Consider the following 20,213-nt stretch of genomic DNA (forward strand, 5'->3'; position numbering starts at 1 on the left):
GCATTCTGGTTGTGCATATTGGCCAACATCCACCAAGAGCAGCTCTGCCAGATTTCATTCATTTCAATAGGGCTTCCACACGGAAGCCTTTCTCGAGCCAGTACTGCTTTCCCTCTTGTCTGAAAGGATATGCTTAATTGTAATGCACTTGAAAAAATTGCCTTAATTTCTTTACTCATTTTATCCCATAAAATAAATACCAGTAATTAAAAGAAGTAGTAGTGGTACAGACAATGGCCATTTTGCACCAGGTTACATTCCTGACCTCCACACACATCGGCGGAGCATGTATATACTCGCTCCACCTTTTACAGCCCATTATGTCCTGCCCCCTTTTCTTCCTTTCTTTTTTGCTAATTATTTTTTATTGATTTCCCAGTTTTAACTCAATTACTTACGTGGTTTTGGGCATTGGTTTTTAAAAAATCAAGTTCAGACTATTGACTGACAATTCTGAGTTAATTTGAAAGCCATAGATCTTCTCCACTTTGTCTTTTTCAATATTATTCCTGAGCCCTCAGCTCTGAGAGACTTATATACAAAACAGAACAGGTGTGCATGTCTCATACCTCAAATATTTTGATAACCCAAGGCATTTTGAGATCTACCACCACATCCTCCTGCTCATTTCTGATTGAAGATAGGGCTTTAGTTTTGTCAGAAACCCAAGTATCCCAAGTGTTTTCAAATGATCATCATTTACATTATGATATCCACGGTGGATAAAATTACCTTACGAGTGTCACAAAGATAAACTGGAGCCATTTCCTACCCAGTTATTATCCGTGTAGAACAGGTTGTTCCCTGCATGTCAGGACAACACTGATAACATTTGGCAGCAGAAGCAAATATACACACTAATATTAGAGCTGTGATAACAGACAGGCTTGCATTCTGAGTTTGATGTTTGGTAGCAGTCATTCATCTTTGTTTTGCTGCTGCTGCTCCTCCTGTTCTGCGGTACAGTACAGAATGAGTTCATACATTGGGCTCACAAAGCACACTTCCTAAAGCAGGTGACTGCCCATATAACTTCACTGTTTGTTAAGAAAACAAACCAGAAAAGAATTTAATAACATTGGGCGACATCCAATTGTGACTGCTTGCACAACGGAAATCTGCATGCACAATGAGATTTCCGGTTTCTCTTCTCCTGCTTCCAGCCCCCTGCATGCCCCAAAAATTTGCACAGAAGGGACCCTAAGCTTCCAGGATAGATTTTGGGGGTGCCAGGAGGAGGAGAGAAAAAGGCTCTCCTGTTGCAAAAGCAGGCAGCTGTTCTCATCATGTTAGAGCTTTTCTCACCCATTGTCTGTATGAATAACGACATTAAATGTGAGAGAAAAGTACCCAGGTTCACAATTTGAACCCAAAGAAGTGTGGACACAGAGAAAAACATATGCCTATTATTTATTTAAAATACTTTTATGCAACCTTTTTAAGGAGAGGCTTACACATATATAGTGCAACTACAACAGTAAAATCAATGAAAGTCAGTAAAAATAAACCCCATTTTGGGTATTTAATAAGTGGCTGTTAACTCTTCAATATTTCATTCAATCTGTTTAACTGCATGGTCATAGCTATAACCTGGTTTAAGGTGCATTAAATTCAATTCTTAATACTTCAGTAGAATGAGTAAAACTGAAGCATTTATATTTATTCTGGCCATGTACACCTTCAGATGTGAGATTGTAGAAGAGCCGGAAATGTATGAATGGCAGCATTATTTTGCCAAGAGTATATTATATGGCAGCTTTTTGTGTGCTTACCTGATGATGCGATTCTGAAATGATGAGGAATAATGCTTTAAAATAAACCATACCTATGTAATCAATTATTTAAAGTACAGTGTAAACTGACTCAAAAACACCTGAGCAATATTTTTAGTTGCCAGAAGTCTGTATAATGTAGACAATTGCTCAAGTTAAATAGTGTGATTTGGCTACATGTTACAAACATCATCATAATAGCCATATGGTTTAAGAAGCATGTTGTTTTCTGACAGGCTAATGTACTGGAACTATTTTGTTTATGTTGCTGCAACAGCATAAGAAAGAATAAGAAATATTTTTGGTTCATGCAACTTACATTTGGTTCTTGCAATTTATATTTCTCCACCCTACTTCTGCTTGGTATAGTGCTTACATGTGCCATTGATTTCAAGAAGGGCCATTCCAAAATAGCAAAGGGAATGTTTTAGAGAAACTAGTTGTATGCTTGATCTGATGAATTGACTTGCAAATTGCAATTGATAGGAATCTTTCAAAAATATGCTTTGCACTACTAATGCCATTTAAAAATACATTTATCTCTGAACCAGAATGGCAGGTGTTGATTTGTACTTACTGCAAGCATTCCTAGTATTCACAATGGTATATTTGTTGAATCCTGTTTTGCACATAGTATTGATTGGGCAAATCAGGGAAAGTGCAACACAGACATGGTGGGTCATGTAAATGTATGAGAAGTGAAAATGGAACACACTCCCTGAATACACCCAAGATTCCTGTGCAGATCATCCCAATTTAATCATGGGTCATGAAACACCCAGTAACAAGGAACTGCAGGTGGCTATGTTTTGGAACAAAAGTGGTTGGTTGCAAAATGGGCTGCTCCAAACATTATTCCTCTTACGGAAGAAGTAAAGGAGCATACATCCTAGACAGGAAAGTGGAAGGGAAATTCCCATAGATCTCATAGATCTGTATGATGGAATAAAGTGAGTGGAAAGAACATCCTCCCATTCCAAGTGAACCCTTAATACACATCACTGTTAAGTATTAAGATAGTATATCCATCTAAAAGCTTTAACACTTAAAAATCAGAGGGCACCAGTACCACTTCAACATAGGCTCACACAGTCATATATTTCTTCATTAGTTTGATAAAAATATGAAGGTTATGAAATATTATTAACCATGTACAATTTTTTAATGGTCTGGTTTTGGTGGGTTAGAGTGGGCAAAAGGAAATAAACAATGAAGTTCAAACAACTTAAAGTGGAGTTTGCATACACTGTTTGCATAAAGCTATGTTATGGCATATGGTATGACTACCATACACAAAGTAGGTAAATAAAGCAGAGGTAGAACAGCACATTTCAAGACAAGGATTGGGGTTGCTAACTCTGGGTTTGTTTGTCTTGTAATGGGAAAATTGACAGCATGTGTGTGCTCTTAAGTCTCCTGTACCCACCAATTTAGCATTCAGCTTCCCACTCCCTCAAAAAAGCCCATTTCCCCACCTGGTTTTCAAGACCAGAGATAATGGCTTCTGGATGGCATTTGTAGGGGGAAATTGGCGTGTTTGGATAAAGTTAAGCTCCCCATCTACCACTTATTCTGTACAAATGTTTCTCCATTTGCATTATCTCAGGAAACAAGTTTGGGAACATACTTTGTCAAGATATGTAGTTCCTCCCTAGGTGTGGTTGTAGGGAGCTTTTCAACAAAGCTTGCTTTATGTTGCTATCCTATGCACAGTAGAGACTATGGAGAAGAGGCAACCCAAACTGGGCATACATACCATTGATTGCAGTGGGAGAGATTTATCAACATATTCTAATTTACCCATTGAGTCCTTAGCTTTGTCTAGTCCATGTATGTATAATACAAAATTAATGCAAATTTAATACAAAACTAAAGTGTAAAATTTACAAACACTGATGCCATAAAAAGTAGTAACGGCCACTAGCTTAAATGGCTTTAAAACAGGACTAGACAAATTCATGGAGGATAAGCCTTTCAGTGACTACAAGTCATGATCGCTATATGCTACCATATATTTTCAGGGCCCATTTTATTGCTTCGACTCTATTTGTTTTAAACTGATCTTAATACTGTATTTTAAATTGCTGCAACCCACCCTGGGACCTTGTGGTAAACGGAAGTAAGAAATCAAATAAATAATATTAGTACCTCTAGAATCAAAGGCCTCTCTGAGTACCACTTGCTGTTGTCAACAGTGGGAAAGTGAGATTGCCTTCATGTCCCTAGAAGCTTCTGGTGGACCACTGTGGGGAACAGGAGGCTAGACTAGATGGATCTTTTGTCTGATCCCAAAGAGCTTTAAAGTAGATTGAAGTTACGTAAGAATTTCATCATGCAGGGAGTGTAGCAAATGAAATGGCATATGAATGTCACCTTTGGTTTGGAAATCTGTACTAATCCCAACTTTACTATGGATTTCAAAATTGGCACTGCCTGCAGCCCTACCATATCACAATGGTTTGTGATGTTGCACTGGTGTTGCCAACAGCTTTACTCATCAAATATTGTGTTGATGTTGTGTTTAGATAAGTTTGTAAGAAAGCAATCTTCCTGTAATCCTTTATCTGGAAATGAATCCCCTGTGCCAGTGGATCATACATTCTGTAGTAAAGAAATGGATGCTGGAATCCTTGTTCTTTTACATTGCCACGCCAGATGGTTAAACAGAATGTTTAACAGAATGTAATGGAGGAAATGGAGGAAATGTTACAATGCCCTGATATAAGTCAGTACTCTTTCTACACCTTATAAACAAAGCAACAGCATGTAAACAAAGAATTTCATAATGCCCAGATGCAAAAGCAGTAGTCCTCCAGTACTTTGACTAATGAGTACAAACTTGTCATCCTATGTTTATGAAACCAGAAAAATGATACAGCTTCCAGATGAACCGTGTGTGTGTACATTATTTTTCTGAGTAAATAAATATTCTGAGAAAATGTAACAATGTGTTCAATTTAATTAAAAGCGTGAACAGCTTGATGTCTCCATTACTACACAGTCTAGGTTCCACATGGGAAGCCTGTTTGGTGGAGCTAAGTTCCCTGGGGTACACATCCAGAGAACTGTGCAAGTTGTTCCATAAACTAGATTATCCTGCCCACTTGGAACAGCAGCAGCCCATACCAAATAGAGGGAATTATTAAAACTAGTTTATGATACATCCTTATGGTTAGATGCTTATATTAAAAAATCAAAACCCCCAGCCTGGATGCCCTGGCTGTTGAGCGGATAGGACCCAGGCTAGTAGCTCTTAGGATCCTGACCCAGGTCTTGAATTGAGGATAGCCTATCCCTGCTGGTTGCACTGCCTCCTCTTCCTGCTGCTGCTGTTTTGTTTTTAATTATGGAAGCCTTTAATGCAAAAATTAGTATATAGCCCAGCCAAAAAATTGAACATTTGGTAAGCATATTTTACCCTCCTTTGTTTACTTGCATTTCACTGTGCTTTTGTTCATCCTCCAGAACGTTTTGCAACAGGAACACTTTAATTAATTTCTTACACAACCACTGCTAGCACAGTGTGTAGCAGGAGGTACTTAGGAAATAGTTTCCCACAAGCAAAATTGAATTATTTGCTGCTTAACTGAATACTAAAACAGCAGTGGGCCAGCTTATCTACAGGCATAAGTGTAAATGAATTTATGGTGGAAACATTCGGGGGTGGGGATAGTTTATCACCCCGTAAGACCTGGATGCTTGATACCATCATAGACCAAAATACATTAAAATTCAGGTCTGTTATCTGCCCAGATGGTTTCTTTCTTGGCTACTATATATGTTTGGTTTTTAAGTTGTCCTCTGTACTATATGGAAAAATATTAACTATTAAATTATTTGAATATTAAATTACAAAAGGATAGTCTTTTTCTTTGATTGAAGGTGGCAAAAACATAGAACTAGAATAGGATCCCCACATCTGTTGTGTTATTTGGCACCTACAAGTTTGGATCCAGTGGGCTGCTTTGTATCAAGCTCTGAGAGCTAAAGCAAGACAGAAAGCTACTTATGGTGTTCCTAGAACCATCTGTTTGGTCATTGTGGGAAGCCTCTGCCCCACCACTTTGTCCTTTACTACTGGTAGTATATAGATCTCTGGTGCGATAGATCAACAAGGGAATCTGATTCCCAATTAGGTTACAATAGCAAGTATTTATAAGTGACAATATTACGTTTGTTATACACTTTCAAGGAACTGATCCTTCAGTGTGGCAGTACCTACTCTGTGGAACTTTCTGTCCATTGATACTATTCAGCCACCTTTGCTGTACTGCTTTTGGCACCTGCTGAGAACTTTTTTGTTTAAGCAAGTCTTACCTAGTCATGAAAATTTGGCATGTGCTTTATAATTCATATTTTTAAAACTGCTGAATTTATTCACATTTTTTTTTAAAAAAACTTAGACTAACTTGTTTCTAGCATCTGATTTTATCAGTAATTTTAATTTCCAAACTGAGCTTTTGATGACTAAGTGGTGGTGCAGCAATAAAACGGCTAGCACATTTGCAACTAAGCAGGGTCCAGTATAGTTTCAGCTTGGACCGCGTGTTTAGGTTCATGCATTGCAGGCAGTTGGGTGGCCCCTCTGGCATATATGGTGGCTGAACTTGTGTTATTTGAATATCAGGCTCTGTGGCTTTCACATCTAAAACGTGAATGTTAAAAACATCCTGTGTAACTTGAAAACTTCTTCAACAATGGAAATTAGTCTAACTTTTAAAAAAATAAGCTTGCCGTGTAACCTTGTGTGTGTTTCCTCAGAAACAAGTTCTATGCAACTTAATGGGTTGTATTTCTCAGTATATGGAATGTTTTAGTTTAGAGAAAAGGTGAGTAAGAGGTGACATGATAGAAGTTTGCAATGGCATGGATAAAATTGATAGAGAGCGGTAGGACTTATGGAAATCCAATGAAGCTGAATGTTGAAAGATACCAGACAGATAAGAGAAAGCACTTCTTCATACAATGCTTAGTCATAGCTGTCAACCATCCCTTATTTGGCGGGAAACTCCCTTATTCCAGCACCGTGTCGCACTGCTGTCTCGGATTGATGATAGCCCGTAAATTTCCCGGGTTTCAAAGGAAGCAGCTCCTCTTCCTCCCTCCCTGCTGGCCAGGGAGGAGGGAGTCTCCAACTGTGTTGCTTGGCTGCGTTGTTAAGAACGACTGGGGGGTGCAGCTTGCATGCCTTGTGCCGATCAAGTTGGCCGCGTTGCCTGGGGACTCGCCTTTGCTCAGCGCTTCCCAGCGGAGAGGTGACGGTGGTTTTCCTTGCAGCATCCCCTTTGCCGGGTTGCTGCACTGTGGAAACTACCGCTTGAGGCTTCGTTTGGCTGCTGGCTGGGCTTTCTGTCTTTGGCTCGGAGGGGCTCAGAAGTTGAACATACCTGTACTCTGAAAATCCCTTATTTCGGCTGCTGATCCCTTATTTTCGAGGCTGCTGGTCCCTTATTTTCAAATCTGTAAGTTGACAGCTATGTGCTTAGTTCCACTATGGAACTGACTCTCGCAGGAGGCAGCAATGGCCACCAACTTGGATGGCTTTAAAGAGGCTTAGAGAGATTCATGCAGGGTAAGGTTCTCAGTGGCTACTAGCCACAATGGCTGTGCTCTGCCTTCACAGTCAGTAGGATAATGCTTCTGAATACCAGTTGCTGGAAACCATGGGAGGGGAGAGTGCTTTTGTGCTTGGGTCTGTCTTGAGAATTTCTCACAGGCATCTGGTTGGCTCCTGTGAGAACAGGATGCTGTACTGTCTGGTACACTGGCCTGATCCAGCAGGTTCTTCTTATGCTTTTATGTGTGCTTAGGAATGCAGCCTTCATTCCTGTAATTGAAATCCATGTTGCTTTGTATACCAAGCCTTGACACAGGAAAAGGACTTGACAGGTTATCACGATCTTGTAGTTTTAAATTAAAAAGAGATTTCTTTACTGCTACTCCTGCCATAGCACTTTCCCCACATAGCTCTCATGAAGATAAGGGTCCAGTGCATTTCTCACTTCCTGGTAAAGCTCTTCTGTTAGTATGTGGTCCCATTTTTAGCATATTTGCAGACTCCTTCGATTATCTCAAATCACTTTCACATGGGGCTGAGGTTAAACATTATTTCTCTTGGCTTGTCCCTTCTTCAGCAGCCACTTCCTCCTTGCTCTGAAGAGGACAGGGCAATGTTCAAATGTTTGGTCCTAAGCCCAGTATTTCATTTGTAAGTTATTTAATTTGCTACTCCAAAAATTGGAAGCAGGACTTTTAACAATGGAAGTCAAAGCTCTCATTTGTTTAGGGACTGTTTCAGGACTAATACAATCATCAGCTGAAGATGCTGGCATAATTAGGGTGACTTAAAGTAAAGCAAAATAAATTGAATACATGGGGAAAATCTTTTGTAGGAGGGAAGGTGCCAAGTTTTACAGCCTTCTGTCAGTTATGAATTGTGGCTTTTATAAACACGAACAGAAAATCATCAGTTTTGTATGTAAGCTGGCTAAAACACCTGCCTTCTCTTATTGTGGAGCCGATTTTGGGAAGAGTGTGGCAACCATTATACTCCATTTGTAATCCTTTTTGGATTGTAACGTTTTGCCATTTCCTGAAACTCAGTTTGAAACATTTACAGTCACAGGGATTGCTCAGTTAGTCTGGAGGCTTCCATATTGGGCTGACTCTGCTTTCCTGCAATAAGGTGCACATATGTCATGAAATGAGTGCCAAAAGTATTTGAAAATTTCACATGCGGTATAGTCAGGAAATTAAAAATTAACTGTGGAAAGCACATCACATATATGTTTGGCAATGAAATTTTAATATTGTATATGTTTTGGGGTGAAAGATCCCCCTGCTTTCTTCCTCTATAATGGTCTGAACGGGAAAATGTCAGTTTCAGGAGGTTTTTTTTAAATAATCCAGAATGTTATATAGTACATTAAATCTTTGGAGGAAACCAGCAATGGATACCAATGCATCGTGTTTGTTAGCAGAGCATTTTAGCATTTTGAAGTTCTAATTATTCCTGTCTTTGAATCTGGTGACTGCAAATCTGAGTTATCTTTATGTTTACACTTAAAAGCTTCTAAATGCTAATGCTATTGAACTTTCCTTCAGTTGGTCATGTTCTCTCCCCTGTCTGCTCTGTCTTTCTCGGTGTCATTTGCTTATCTTCTTTGATATTTTCACAAGAGCCCTATACTAGTTACAAGCCAGACATTTTTAAGTGCATCTTCATGAAACCGGATAGCTGTTGCTGTCACTTCTTCTTTTTATTCTTAAGTTAGTTAACTTACTTAACCGCTTCATATTTCATCAGAAATCTAAGTGGTTTACAAATCACAATAAAAAAAATCAAGGTAAAGACAATACAATAAACTCCACATTCATAACCATGCAATAATAGTATTATTATAATCATCGACAACTCCTCTACATTTCTTCCGTGGTGAGTAAAGCTAAGGGGAAGGAATCCAATAATTAATCTCCTTACACCTCCAAGGAGTTACCTCTATGTTACCTCCCTGGGTAGCTGTACATTTCCCTGTATGGTTTTAGGTAGGGTTGTGGAAATGGTTGTGGGAAAAGAGCAAACACCCAGAACCCTTCCCTGTTAATCCTACCTAAGCTATTAGGGTAGGCACAAAGAACTGGAACCCTCACTTTCTCTCCAATCCTCCTATTCCTCCCTTACTTCTTCCAAGTTCTAGCTTGGGAGATGGATGCTACAAGGCAACCACAGTACAAGAAATGCAGCTGTGCAAAGAATTGTCTGATGACTACACATTTTCCAAGTACAGAATCTAGCTTAAAGAGAAGGATGGAGCTCATGCTTCATAGGGAAGGCCATGTGAACTCAAAATCATGGCAGTCCTAATGGTCTGGGCTACACTTCATATTTGGAGAATCATAGCACTGCCTTTCTCATAAAATCCACAATACGGATAAGCCATTGGTTTTATGTACCTATCTTTAACATTCCTATCTGAGTAAATATAGAACTGTTGTGTGAAGGAAGCCAACAGAAACTCTGAAGCTTGATCCCCTTGATCCTTTCAAAGATGTTGTCAAATCTCTTTAGCACAAAAATAACACAAACGTCATACGGTCTTGGAAATGTACTGGTATTATGCCTGTCTGACTTGTGTATGTTGGACAAGGTAGGGGACTTAAAAACAAAGATAAACAGAGTTTGTTCTTGACAAAGCCATGCATGGATGCATCAGTTTTTCAGAATCCACATGCCAATCTAGTAGTTCAGCCCCCTCCCTCCATACGTCTTCATTCTTTTAATAGCTATATTATAAGAATTCTTTAATTGCTAAGATCTGTGCAAAGAAAACACACACACAATTGTTAAGTCCCCTAATAGCAGAAAACATTTATTTCCACTGATTTACACCCTGAAGAAAAACTGACGTTGCCATCCATCTTTTAGCTATCTCTTTCCTGCCTTTAGAGTGATGGTGTAGGGGGTTGGAGTTGTATTCGTTATTCCACATTTTGGGGGGGGGGTGTGCTTCTCATCATGGCATACAAACTTGTGGCCAAAACACATTTTTCTGCTCATAACCCAATGAAGAAAATCAGCCACTTTCATCTCTTAGAGGGAACATTATCTATTCTGGCAGTGATGATTTTAGAGCATGGAAATCTTCCTGCTCTTCAGCTTTCCAGAAAGTGTTTTGGATGGTTGCCTGCAGCTGGCAACTCTTTTATGAATTCCTTGGAAAAAGACACATGCACTATAACCACCCAAAATCTCCAGCAAGTTGGAAATTGGAGACACTTCTCTGTCCCTATTCTGGCCACAAACTTTCACCAAAATCTGAATACCATCAATATAGTATGTGTACAACCTGGTATTTAGGGAACTGTTATCTCTAAAAATTAGCTCTAATTTCTGACACATTGTATCAATGGAAATAAGAGTTATGGCCAAATTAGAAGATGTGGGAGATCTGTGATAGGACTTCTAAGTTTGGGCTGAGAAAGTGTATAGCTTCCTTAAGCAACTTATTGCATTGATGACCTTATTTTAAGAATAAGAATTTATGAGAACATAAATCTATTCTTCTGTTGTCTGGACACTTCAATTCTTTAACTTCTGCTTTCTTTTTTATTTAAAGTGTCACCACGTAATCTTCTTGACCATAGGCTTAAGCATACTTGGTTCCTGCAGTGTTTCAAAATATGGTTTGCCTTCTGGTCTGTCATCTTTTCAGCTTGCCTTTGACTCTATCAGTCATCATCTTTTTGAACTGTGCTGACCACAGCTGACAAGTATTTCCCAATGAGGTCCTTTGAGTGCTGAGATATATGACCCTATGATTTGCCAAGTCTTGAAAGTGATACCCCCCTACATACAGTACACACAATAGCTTATATGTCCAGGTATATAAATGTGCCTGTACTAGAGATAACACAAGGGTATTAAAGTGAATGTGTGGATTAATTTGTAGAGGTTTTCTCAAAAAAATAATTATTCTGGAGATGGGTTCCAGAAATGAAACTGAGTTTCATTCTGAAGTGCATGTATGCAGTTATGTTCCACAAATACAGCTGAAACTAGCACTTGGCAGGGCATGTTGTTTAAAAATATTCCATCCCAGCATGTGCAAACTTGTTTTTGTTACAGAATTCTTTTGTTAAAGGTGCAGTCCTGCCATGCCTTTGCCAGAATGATGGGATCTGTATCAAATCAGTATGTTTTGGAAAGCAGCTGCATTTAGAGCTTGTAGTTACAAATGTTAAATTGGAATTTACATTTAATATATTGCTTGGAAAGGTTTCATGTATAGTTGAAAAATCACAAACAGAAGAAAAGGAAACTAGGCTTGTAGCTACATTCAGAACATACCCTGTGGGTGTTAATTCTTATCAGAATGGTTGAGAATGAGCATGATCTTTCTAAAAGACCCTTTATGCAGTGTACAAGGATTTGGCATAACCCCATAAAAAGCCTAACACAAATAATCTTCTCTGTTTATTGCATGGTCCATGTGTTAATTCTGGGAACACAGTTCATCTGTCTCTCATTTACTGGGTCTGTGCAAACACATGACAACTAGATAAGCATCAGTAGAGATAAACAAGTATCATGTGGATATTTGATAAGCATACATATAGACACAAAACGGATCTTATTTTTATAAAGTACATGTGATATTTGCGAAAGCTGTAAACTTAAGTTCATATGACAATATTTTCCCAAAGTCACTTAGCCTTCAGTTGTGGCTCTAGGGCATAAATTACTACTATTTTGTTGAGAATTTCAGTATTTCTTCAAAGCTGGTATGGAATTCTGAGATCCTATATGTGTGTTTTCCTCTAGGCTTAATAATTTAATACGTTCAGTAAGATCAAATAGAAGGACTCAGTTTTGACATACGGCTATTCATTGGCCTCCCCTTTCGCTCCTGACCTCTCACGGAGGAGACACATAAGGAAGGGCCTCGGATTATGATTGCAGGGTCTGGGTTGGTTCATATGGAGCAAGAAGGTCCTTGAGTGTTGCTGTGCTCAGCTGTTTAAGACCTTATAGGTCATAACCAGCACTTTGAATTGGGCCTGCAAATTCATTGGCAGCCAGTGTAGTCGAGGAAGAATTGGTGTTACATGCTCAAAGCATCTTGCCCAGTTGAGCAACCTAGCCACTGAATTCTGCACCAGCTGAAATTTCCAAACCATATTCAGAGGCAGCCCCATGCAAAACGTGTTGCAGTAATCTAACCTAGAGGTTACCAGAGCACAGACAACAGAAGTTAGAGTTTGCTGTCCATATAGGGCCACAGCTGGGCCACCAGCTGAAGTGGATGGAAGGCACTCCGTGCCACTGAGGCCACCTGAGCCTCAAGCAATAGCAGTGAATCCAGAAGAATCCCCATGTCTCATACCTGTTCCTTCAGAGGGAGTGTTACCCCATCAAGAGCAGACCACCTTATATCCATCCAGTCTAGGGAACCACCGATTAGCAATGCTTCAGTCTTATCTGGCTTGAGTTTCAGTATTATTGACTCTCATCTGGTCAGTTGCTGAGGCAAGACAATGGTCCAGTGCATCTCTTGCCACACCTGCAGATGTAAAAGAGAAGCAGAGTTGTGTGTCATCGGCATATTGCTGACAATGGACTCCAAGACTCAGGAATGGGGGGGGGGATGAAAGAAGAAGCTAGAGCTGGCTTTTTAAAACAATAGTTATATGGAGTTTCTTAGCAGGATGTAGGAGAGATATCTTAAGTAACAAATTATGATTTTTGACCTCCTAATTCCTTGTCCAGAGAAACCATGGCAGCCTTAAACTTCCTCTCCTTTATGTTGACTTTTTTTATTCAGGGTTGGATTTGGGGTTTATTTGCGATGAGGGCTTATTTGTGATGTAAGCAGGTGCATACGACTGATTTAGTAAGAGTCAGTCACAGAAAAGACTTGAGTTGGGGGGTACCTTTTCAGATTGGACCCTTGGGGTTTCATCATTGTTTGAAAGGTCTAATTCTGAAGCCTTTTCACGGTCCTTCATGCTGAGTGGGAAAGCTGATGTTCCCACTCTCTAATCCTACTTTTAGACGTGCTTAGGAGTGTGTGTGCGGCAAGCCAGCCCGCACTCTTGCAGGTAGTCGTCATCCGGGAAAGCTCCACAATTTGCACTATTCACAAACCACCACAGGATGCCAATCTGCTCCAGGTCCCTAATCCCTTTCTCACACGGTCTGTTGTAACCATCTGGGGGTGGGTGGGGGGTGGGGGGGATGACAAGCTTGAATGAAAGGGAAAGGAAAATGCAACACAATGTAAGAGACGGGCTTATCGGGCTGCCAGTCGCTGCACATACAATCTGCACCAGCTGCAGCCCAATTAAATTCAATAGTTCACAGGTGTTCCCGGCAGAGGATGCATTAACCAAGCCACTCTTAAAAAATACCTAAGACTTTAAACACAGAAGCTCATTTCTCCCCACTACCACCCTGCCCGCCCCGTCTCTCGATATTCTTTAAAGTTTTTTTTTGGAGCACTTCAAATACAAAGAAGCTGAAAAGGACTTTCAGCCCTTTGGAAAAAAGTTAGTGCTTAAAACCACAATGGACCTGACTCAAGCAAGCTGAATCAGCTATTCATCTCATCTGATTCATCCTGACAGATGAATTGTTAGGTTATCAGTCCATGGCTTCAGGAGTATAATAATTGATACCTGAGAGTATTTTTCACCTAGGAAGCTGAAAATGATCGACACAATTAGAACCCCCTCTCTAAATATTACTATTGGTCTCTATTCTGTGTGTTCTTTTTTACTCATTAGTAACTTTAGAAAATAATTTGAGATCAAAACATCTCGGGTGTCTTCTAAGCCTCACTAAAATAAATGACAAATTTCCCACTGATACATATATAAACTAGGGCTATACTGCTATTGCATGGTTGTGTGATGCACCCTGTGCATGTGGCATTTTTGCTGGGACATGTTAGTCCTGTTGAAATGTCAAGTGTCAAATATTCTAGTTCTGTGTGTGTGTGTGTGTGTGTGTGTGTGTGTGTGTGTGTGTGTGTGCGTGCGTGTGCACAAAGATTGGTATTGCAAAACATGCCCAGGAATATGATAGGCACTAATAACATATTCTTATTACTGTATTAGATCTTGTCATTTAAAGCAAGTATCACCACTGTTGTGTTTTCCCTTCTGCAAAATACACTCGTGCACAAAGATTGGTATTGCAAAACATGCCCAGGAATATGATAGGCACTAATAACATATTCTTATTATTAGATCTTGTCATTTAAAGCAAGTATCACCACTGTTGCGTTTTCCCTTCTGCAAAATGGCTGAATCCTAATAGACAGGGTTGCTGATTCTTGAAATAAACCATTCTGGCACCTGAATAGAGCCCAACAGCAGGGCTCAATATGCTGCTTAGGGTTGGCATCCCATTTTTAATGGGCAAAATTCACAGAAGATGCTCATCTAAGAAGCACATTTAATGACTGTGTGTAAAGTTCCTGTCACCAACCATTGTATACATACACTTAATATTACTGGAGACGTAAGCATTTTGAAGACATTCCAGGAAAAAAATTGCCCATTTTACAGATGAGGCTTAGCTTGTGTCGAAGATAGTCAGGTAATACACAACATCGAGAGCTGAAAATGCATGCTGAGGGATCACTAGTGATCCAAGCTACAGTCTGTAGATGAGCAAATAGTAAGCATTTCAGAAATTGAACATGCAGGAAGCAGCGCCTTTGCTCTCTGCCTGCATGCTGGCATGTGGGATGTGACTGTCTTGAGACAGACAGGCAAACATTGTGTCTCACCCACATGTATACACACCACTCACTGCTGACCCTGACATGAGATGGCTGCTGCTAGCTGGCCGCAACTGCCTCTTTCTCAGGGCTACAAGCTGTGGGAAGTAGGCTTGCTGAACTGCATGAATGACCTGGCTGGGAATTTTAGAGGTTAAGAGTCTTGCTTGAGCCTGCATGTTCTGCCTGCATCCTGCAGTGCTGAGCCTCCACCACTCACTGGCAGCTGCATGTGTTAAGCCATGAGCTGCTGCATGTCATCCACAGTACTTTGGGTTAGTGTGCATGATAGAGTGCATAGGAGTACAGATGTCTCTGCTCTTCACTGCTGTCTGCATTTCCTTTCCATTCCATTCCATTCCATTCTATTCCAAGGGCATAGTTTGTTCCCATTCTGTATTTTGAGGCTTCATCCCTCTTGAACATCTTGCTCACATGTAAGAGTCATCTATTACCTATCCTCATTAGCATCTTCTCCAGTGAAGGCCGTACATCACAGGCCACACTGGATCAGTCTCTCAAAAATAATCCAAATACTTTGATGCTCGATATGTATGGGTCATTGTTACTCAAATGCCCCTGCTTAGATTGCTGGGCAGACCTCCATCATCCTGTTACAGATGCTCTGAGACTGGATGTAGTGTCGCAACACTGTGTACCTCTTGTTCTCAGTTTCTGGGAGTTCCCAAGTTTTGATTACTGGTTTTTCTTACACCACTGTTTACGTAATCCAGGGATAGTCAACCTTTTTATACCTACCGCCCACTAGTGCATCTTTCTTGATGGTAGAATTTCCTTACCGCCCACCAGTGCTCAATGGAAGGAGGATTTCGCTGGTGCCATAGAACCCCCTACCTCCCACCTAGAATGCTGAAACGCCCACTAGTGGGCGGTAGGGGCCAGGTTGACAACCCCTGACGTAATCACTGGAAACATGAAGTACTAGCAGAAAAGCTGGTTGTGAGTGTTCTTCATGTGACCTTTGAGTTCATGTGACCAATGGAAGAATATATTGCTCACACACAATTCTGATTTTTGATGTTCATGTTCATTTTGAGTTGTAAATGCAATGGCATGAATAAGACTTTCTGTGAAAGGTTTGCCTTTTGGTGTCAAAAAAACAAGTGCGCAAACAAGGAAAGCATATCAAGGTACTGTATGTGTTACTTGAGAAATTATCAGGCTTTGTGGGGTGTTTTCTGAGTTTAGGAACTAATAAACATGGGTTCCTGTGGCTGTGCTCCCTCCGTTAACTTGCATACATAGACTTTAACCTGCGAGATGGCAATGTGTGTGATTCCTTTTTTCTTTTTTGCTTTAACGTCTTCACTGTGCTCTAAAGCATTAAAATGCAGAACAGCAGAGCACTGATCAGAACTAACAGCAATATTGTAGTAACTTGACAAAGATGTCCAAATCCATGCTTTTTCTTCTTCTTCTCTGAAGGCATGCTAAACACATGCTAAATCCCCTAAAAAGCTACTAAAAGACTTTGGCAGCCATTAGTCCTGCATGGGCGGTGGAAGTCTTTTCAGCAAGTGAACAAACAAGGAAAATATACTGAATGGCTGACAAATGCATTTCAGCTGGCTCTTTCATTTAGACACACAAGGGTGCAGTCAATATCAATCACTGTTTTCCCTCTTACACTGAAAATCGTGGTCCCCCTGTTCATTCCTCAAGCGCTTTTCACCACAGTAATGTGTCTTTAGAATGACATTAACATGAGGCTGTTTCCGCTGTCTGAAGTCCAGAGAGCTTAAAAACCCATCTCAGGCTTTAAGATATTAGTAGTCTTCTTTTCCACACTTTTTCTTCCTTCCTGCTTCTCTTTTTGAATTGTATGCTTTTCCTTCCCCCTTCCCTCCACCTTTTTTTTAAAGTTACAGTTTGAGACAAGAAAGCAGCCACAAATGATTTGATAGTCTTTCTCTCGTTTCTGGAATGCTTAATGAATTGTTTGCCATCAGTTGGTGTATTTTTAATTGAGCATCTGCCATATGCATATTTTATTTATATAAGAGGGCAGTGTATGCTGCAATAACAAACATCAGAACGTAAATGTGTTGTTGGTGGATTTTGCCAGGCTTGGAACAATTTTTTGCAGAGGCTTCCATGGATACTCAAGAAAATTATGAATGTGGCCTTCTGTTTCATTCTGCGTCTGTCCTCTGCCACCAGTCCTCAGCAGATAAAATGTTCCAGCAATAAATCTTGTTATTTAAATACATATATTTCTTTTTCAGATAACTGCGGTTTGTAGGGAAGCTGCGCTTCTTGCCCTTCAGGAAGATATACAAGCAAAATGCATTATGGGACGGCATTTCCAACAAGCCTTAGCTATTGTGACTCCTCGAATTCCAGATTCTCTGCAGAAGTTCTATGACGGCTATCATCAACAGAGTGGGCTACATTCACTTTGAGAAACTGATTTATTTAACAATTGTACATTGTATAATGTGACTCCATGGGCTCTTTTATAAGCTGAATAGCTGTAATCCAATAATGTATGGAGGCCACAGGTTCCCCTTCTCTGCTTTAGAACTAACACAAATAATTTAAAGCAGAGTTTGGGGGAACTTGAATTCAGGTGCCATATGTGGCACTCCATGCCTTTCTTCTGTGTCCCAGAAATTTCCCTGTCCGCTCCCCACAGATAAGTAAATAAAGAGACCTACCTGACCCAACCTTGCTCAGGAACCCACACGTTTGGGCAGGTTATCCAAAAGCATGCTCCGTAGCCAGGCTAAGGACCCTAAACTCTTCATAGCTGGCCTCCAAAGACTGAGGGTGCTCATCATATCTCTTTAAACCCCCTTTAATTCCCACACCTTCCTGCTTCAGAAGCAGCATGAACTTTAGTTTAGTCCCACTGCAGAGTGGCCTGGTGTTATAATAATTATTATTTTATTATTTATACCCCCAGCCACTCTGGGCAGCTCACAGCACACATCAGAGCATACTTAAACATCAAACATTAAAAACTTCCCGATACAAGACATGCCACACTGACTCCTCGTCTTTTGTCCACCTGGCCCAACCACAACAAGTGTTTTTTGGCAATAGTGCTGCATAAGCCAGGGACGTGGAATTATCCTGGTGCTTGATATGATCTTTGGTCCTGCCTTCTGGTTTAACCATAGAACCTGACTGCCCTTTTCTCCTGGCTCCCAGTTCCTACTCCTGACTCTCTCAAGACCACTACCCACAGCCCACCCTTAACAAAAGGGAAGAGGAAGTCAGATTTTTCCAGGACCCTAGTTCCATGAGAGGTGTTCAAATAAGCCAACACTGTTTCTGGGTGTAACTTGTCACGAAGCCCAATGCGCTTCCTGAACACGAAGCTCAGGAAAGATGTTTATGCACTCATACTTGCCAGAGCACGTGCGTGCTTAGAGAGACTTCCTAGTTTGTTGCTGCCACTCCTTAAGATGGCCCAGCAGGCTTTACACGAAGAAGAACTCGCTAATTTGTCAGGTTTGCTGGCACACTTCCCTCCTCTTCTTTTTTCATTCTCTCCCACATGCTGGTCCTGCTCCGATGGCTATTTTGGATTTCTTACTCATCCTGGGCCTTAAGTATCTACATTCTAATCAGGTCTATTTCAGGTACCAACTGTTGTACCCAAATTAGGAAAAATCTGGGCAACAGAGTGAGTCACTCAATAGAGACATTGCATTTGGCAAAGATTGCTAGGTCTTTTTCTTCCAAATTCCTGTTGTGAAACTTGATAACCTGAAATGTACCTGGCTTGAGTTGGAGCAGTGGTGGAAAGTGCAGGAGGCATCATGCCTGCCCTTAAGTAAAAAAACAATCATACCTGAGTTGCTGCTGCCAAAATTTTAATCATAATTTTATAACATTTCCATCTATGGGAATTCATATCAGAGTTGTGTGTGTGCGCGCGTGCTGTTCTTTACATTTTATCTTGCAGTTTACCTTCATTCATTCCATCTTAAAACTTGTATATCATTTCCCTCCCACCAAAGTGCAATAAAAGCAAAAAAGAGTTCCCTGAAATTCCATTTTCTACAAAACTATTTAAGAGTTATGTGGGCCATATCAGCAACTTCCATCAAAGGAAGGCTGAACAGTGCTCTGCACATCCTTAAAACCAGTTCCGGACAGTTGGAGGATTTGGGGTTTAGGCAGGGGTGGAGAGAAGAGGGGGCAGTCATCCCATTGCTCCTACAAAACGCAGGACAAATACAGCCTTTTGTCTCCTTTCCAGCACTTTCACCATATGCTGAGGCCATAATCTTACCCACACCCTGGAAGTTAAGCCTGTTGGAAACAGTGAAATATACTTCCAACTAAACATGCATAGGATTGATAAGTCATTCCCAGGGACATCTTCCCAATGTATATACAACATTTAGTTGCAAAATTGTTCATCTAATTCCACCCCCACCACACAACAGGTAATTTATTCATCTGAAATGTTTCAGCGCCACTTCCACCACATACCTTGGAAAGTTCAATATTCTCTCCAAGTTTGGAATAGTGGCTGGGGGGGGGGGATTGCATGGATACATTTGACCATATAACCTTAGACAGTACTCAAAATACTTCCTTTAAGCAAAACAAAGATGACCCTATCAGACCAAAGATGACAGACCAGCACTGATGTAGGTGTCCTTAGGAGCTTCGTAAGGGTGAAGACAGAAATGGATGTAGTTTGAATGCCCATTTCACTACCCTGAAAACAAATGGAGCAATTATGTGTTCAAACCACTTCCACCATGCTGAAAACATTTCATCTGTCTTCACCCTCATCCTAAATTGCATTTCCTCCCATTAAAAGACATTGAGCTACTGTTCCAAATATGACGATGGAGCATCGAACGCTGGATTTATTTTAAAGAAGTAAAAGGAAAAACCCAAAGGCAGTATTTCTAAATACTAATTTAGAAACTGCTAAACTGTTCTTCTTTTCTTTTCAATGCCTGTAGGTAGGTTGGATTTTTCAACTTTCTAATTCCAAAGATGAGGGGTGCTAAAATTTTATAACATGACTTGGGAATTCAAATTCATATAATTTAGTTTTGCTTCATAAGAAAAATGTGTGTAAAATGGCATAGATATAGTTAAAAATTATTGCCAAGTACTCACTGTTGTATTTATTTATTTAGCATTACCTGGAATTTTCAGAAGATAA

General features: G+C 40.3%; 1 protein-coding gene across 2 annotated transcripts in view; it reads left to right on the forward strand.

Moving 5' to 3' along the window:
* AFG2A (AFG2 AAA ATPase homolog A) overlaps window positions 1–19,977 on the forward strand; it is a 149,569-nt gene extending 129,592 nt beyond the window's left edge. For both annotated transcript variants that reach the window (XM_083460333.1, XM_083460334.1), the window contains exon 16: window positions 17,302–19,977. In XM_083460333.1, the coding sequence (XP_083316459.1) occupies window positions 17,302–17,478 (177 nt within the window). In that variant the 3' untranslated portion in view covers window positions 17,479–19,977. The remainder of the gene's footprint in view (window positions 1–17,301) is intronic.
* The last annotated feature ends 236 nt before the right edge of the window (window positions 19,978–20,213 follow it).

The sequence above is a fragment of the Podarcis liolepis genome (genome assembly GCF_965112155.1).
Source record: "Podarcis liolepis genome assembly, chromosome: 9".
Lineage (NCBI taxonomy): Eukaryota > Metazoa > Chordata > Lepidosauria > Squamata > Lacertidae > Podarcis > Podarcis liolepis.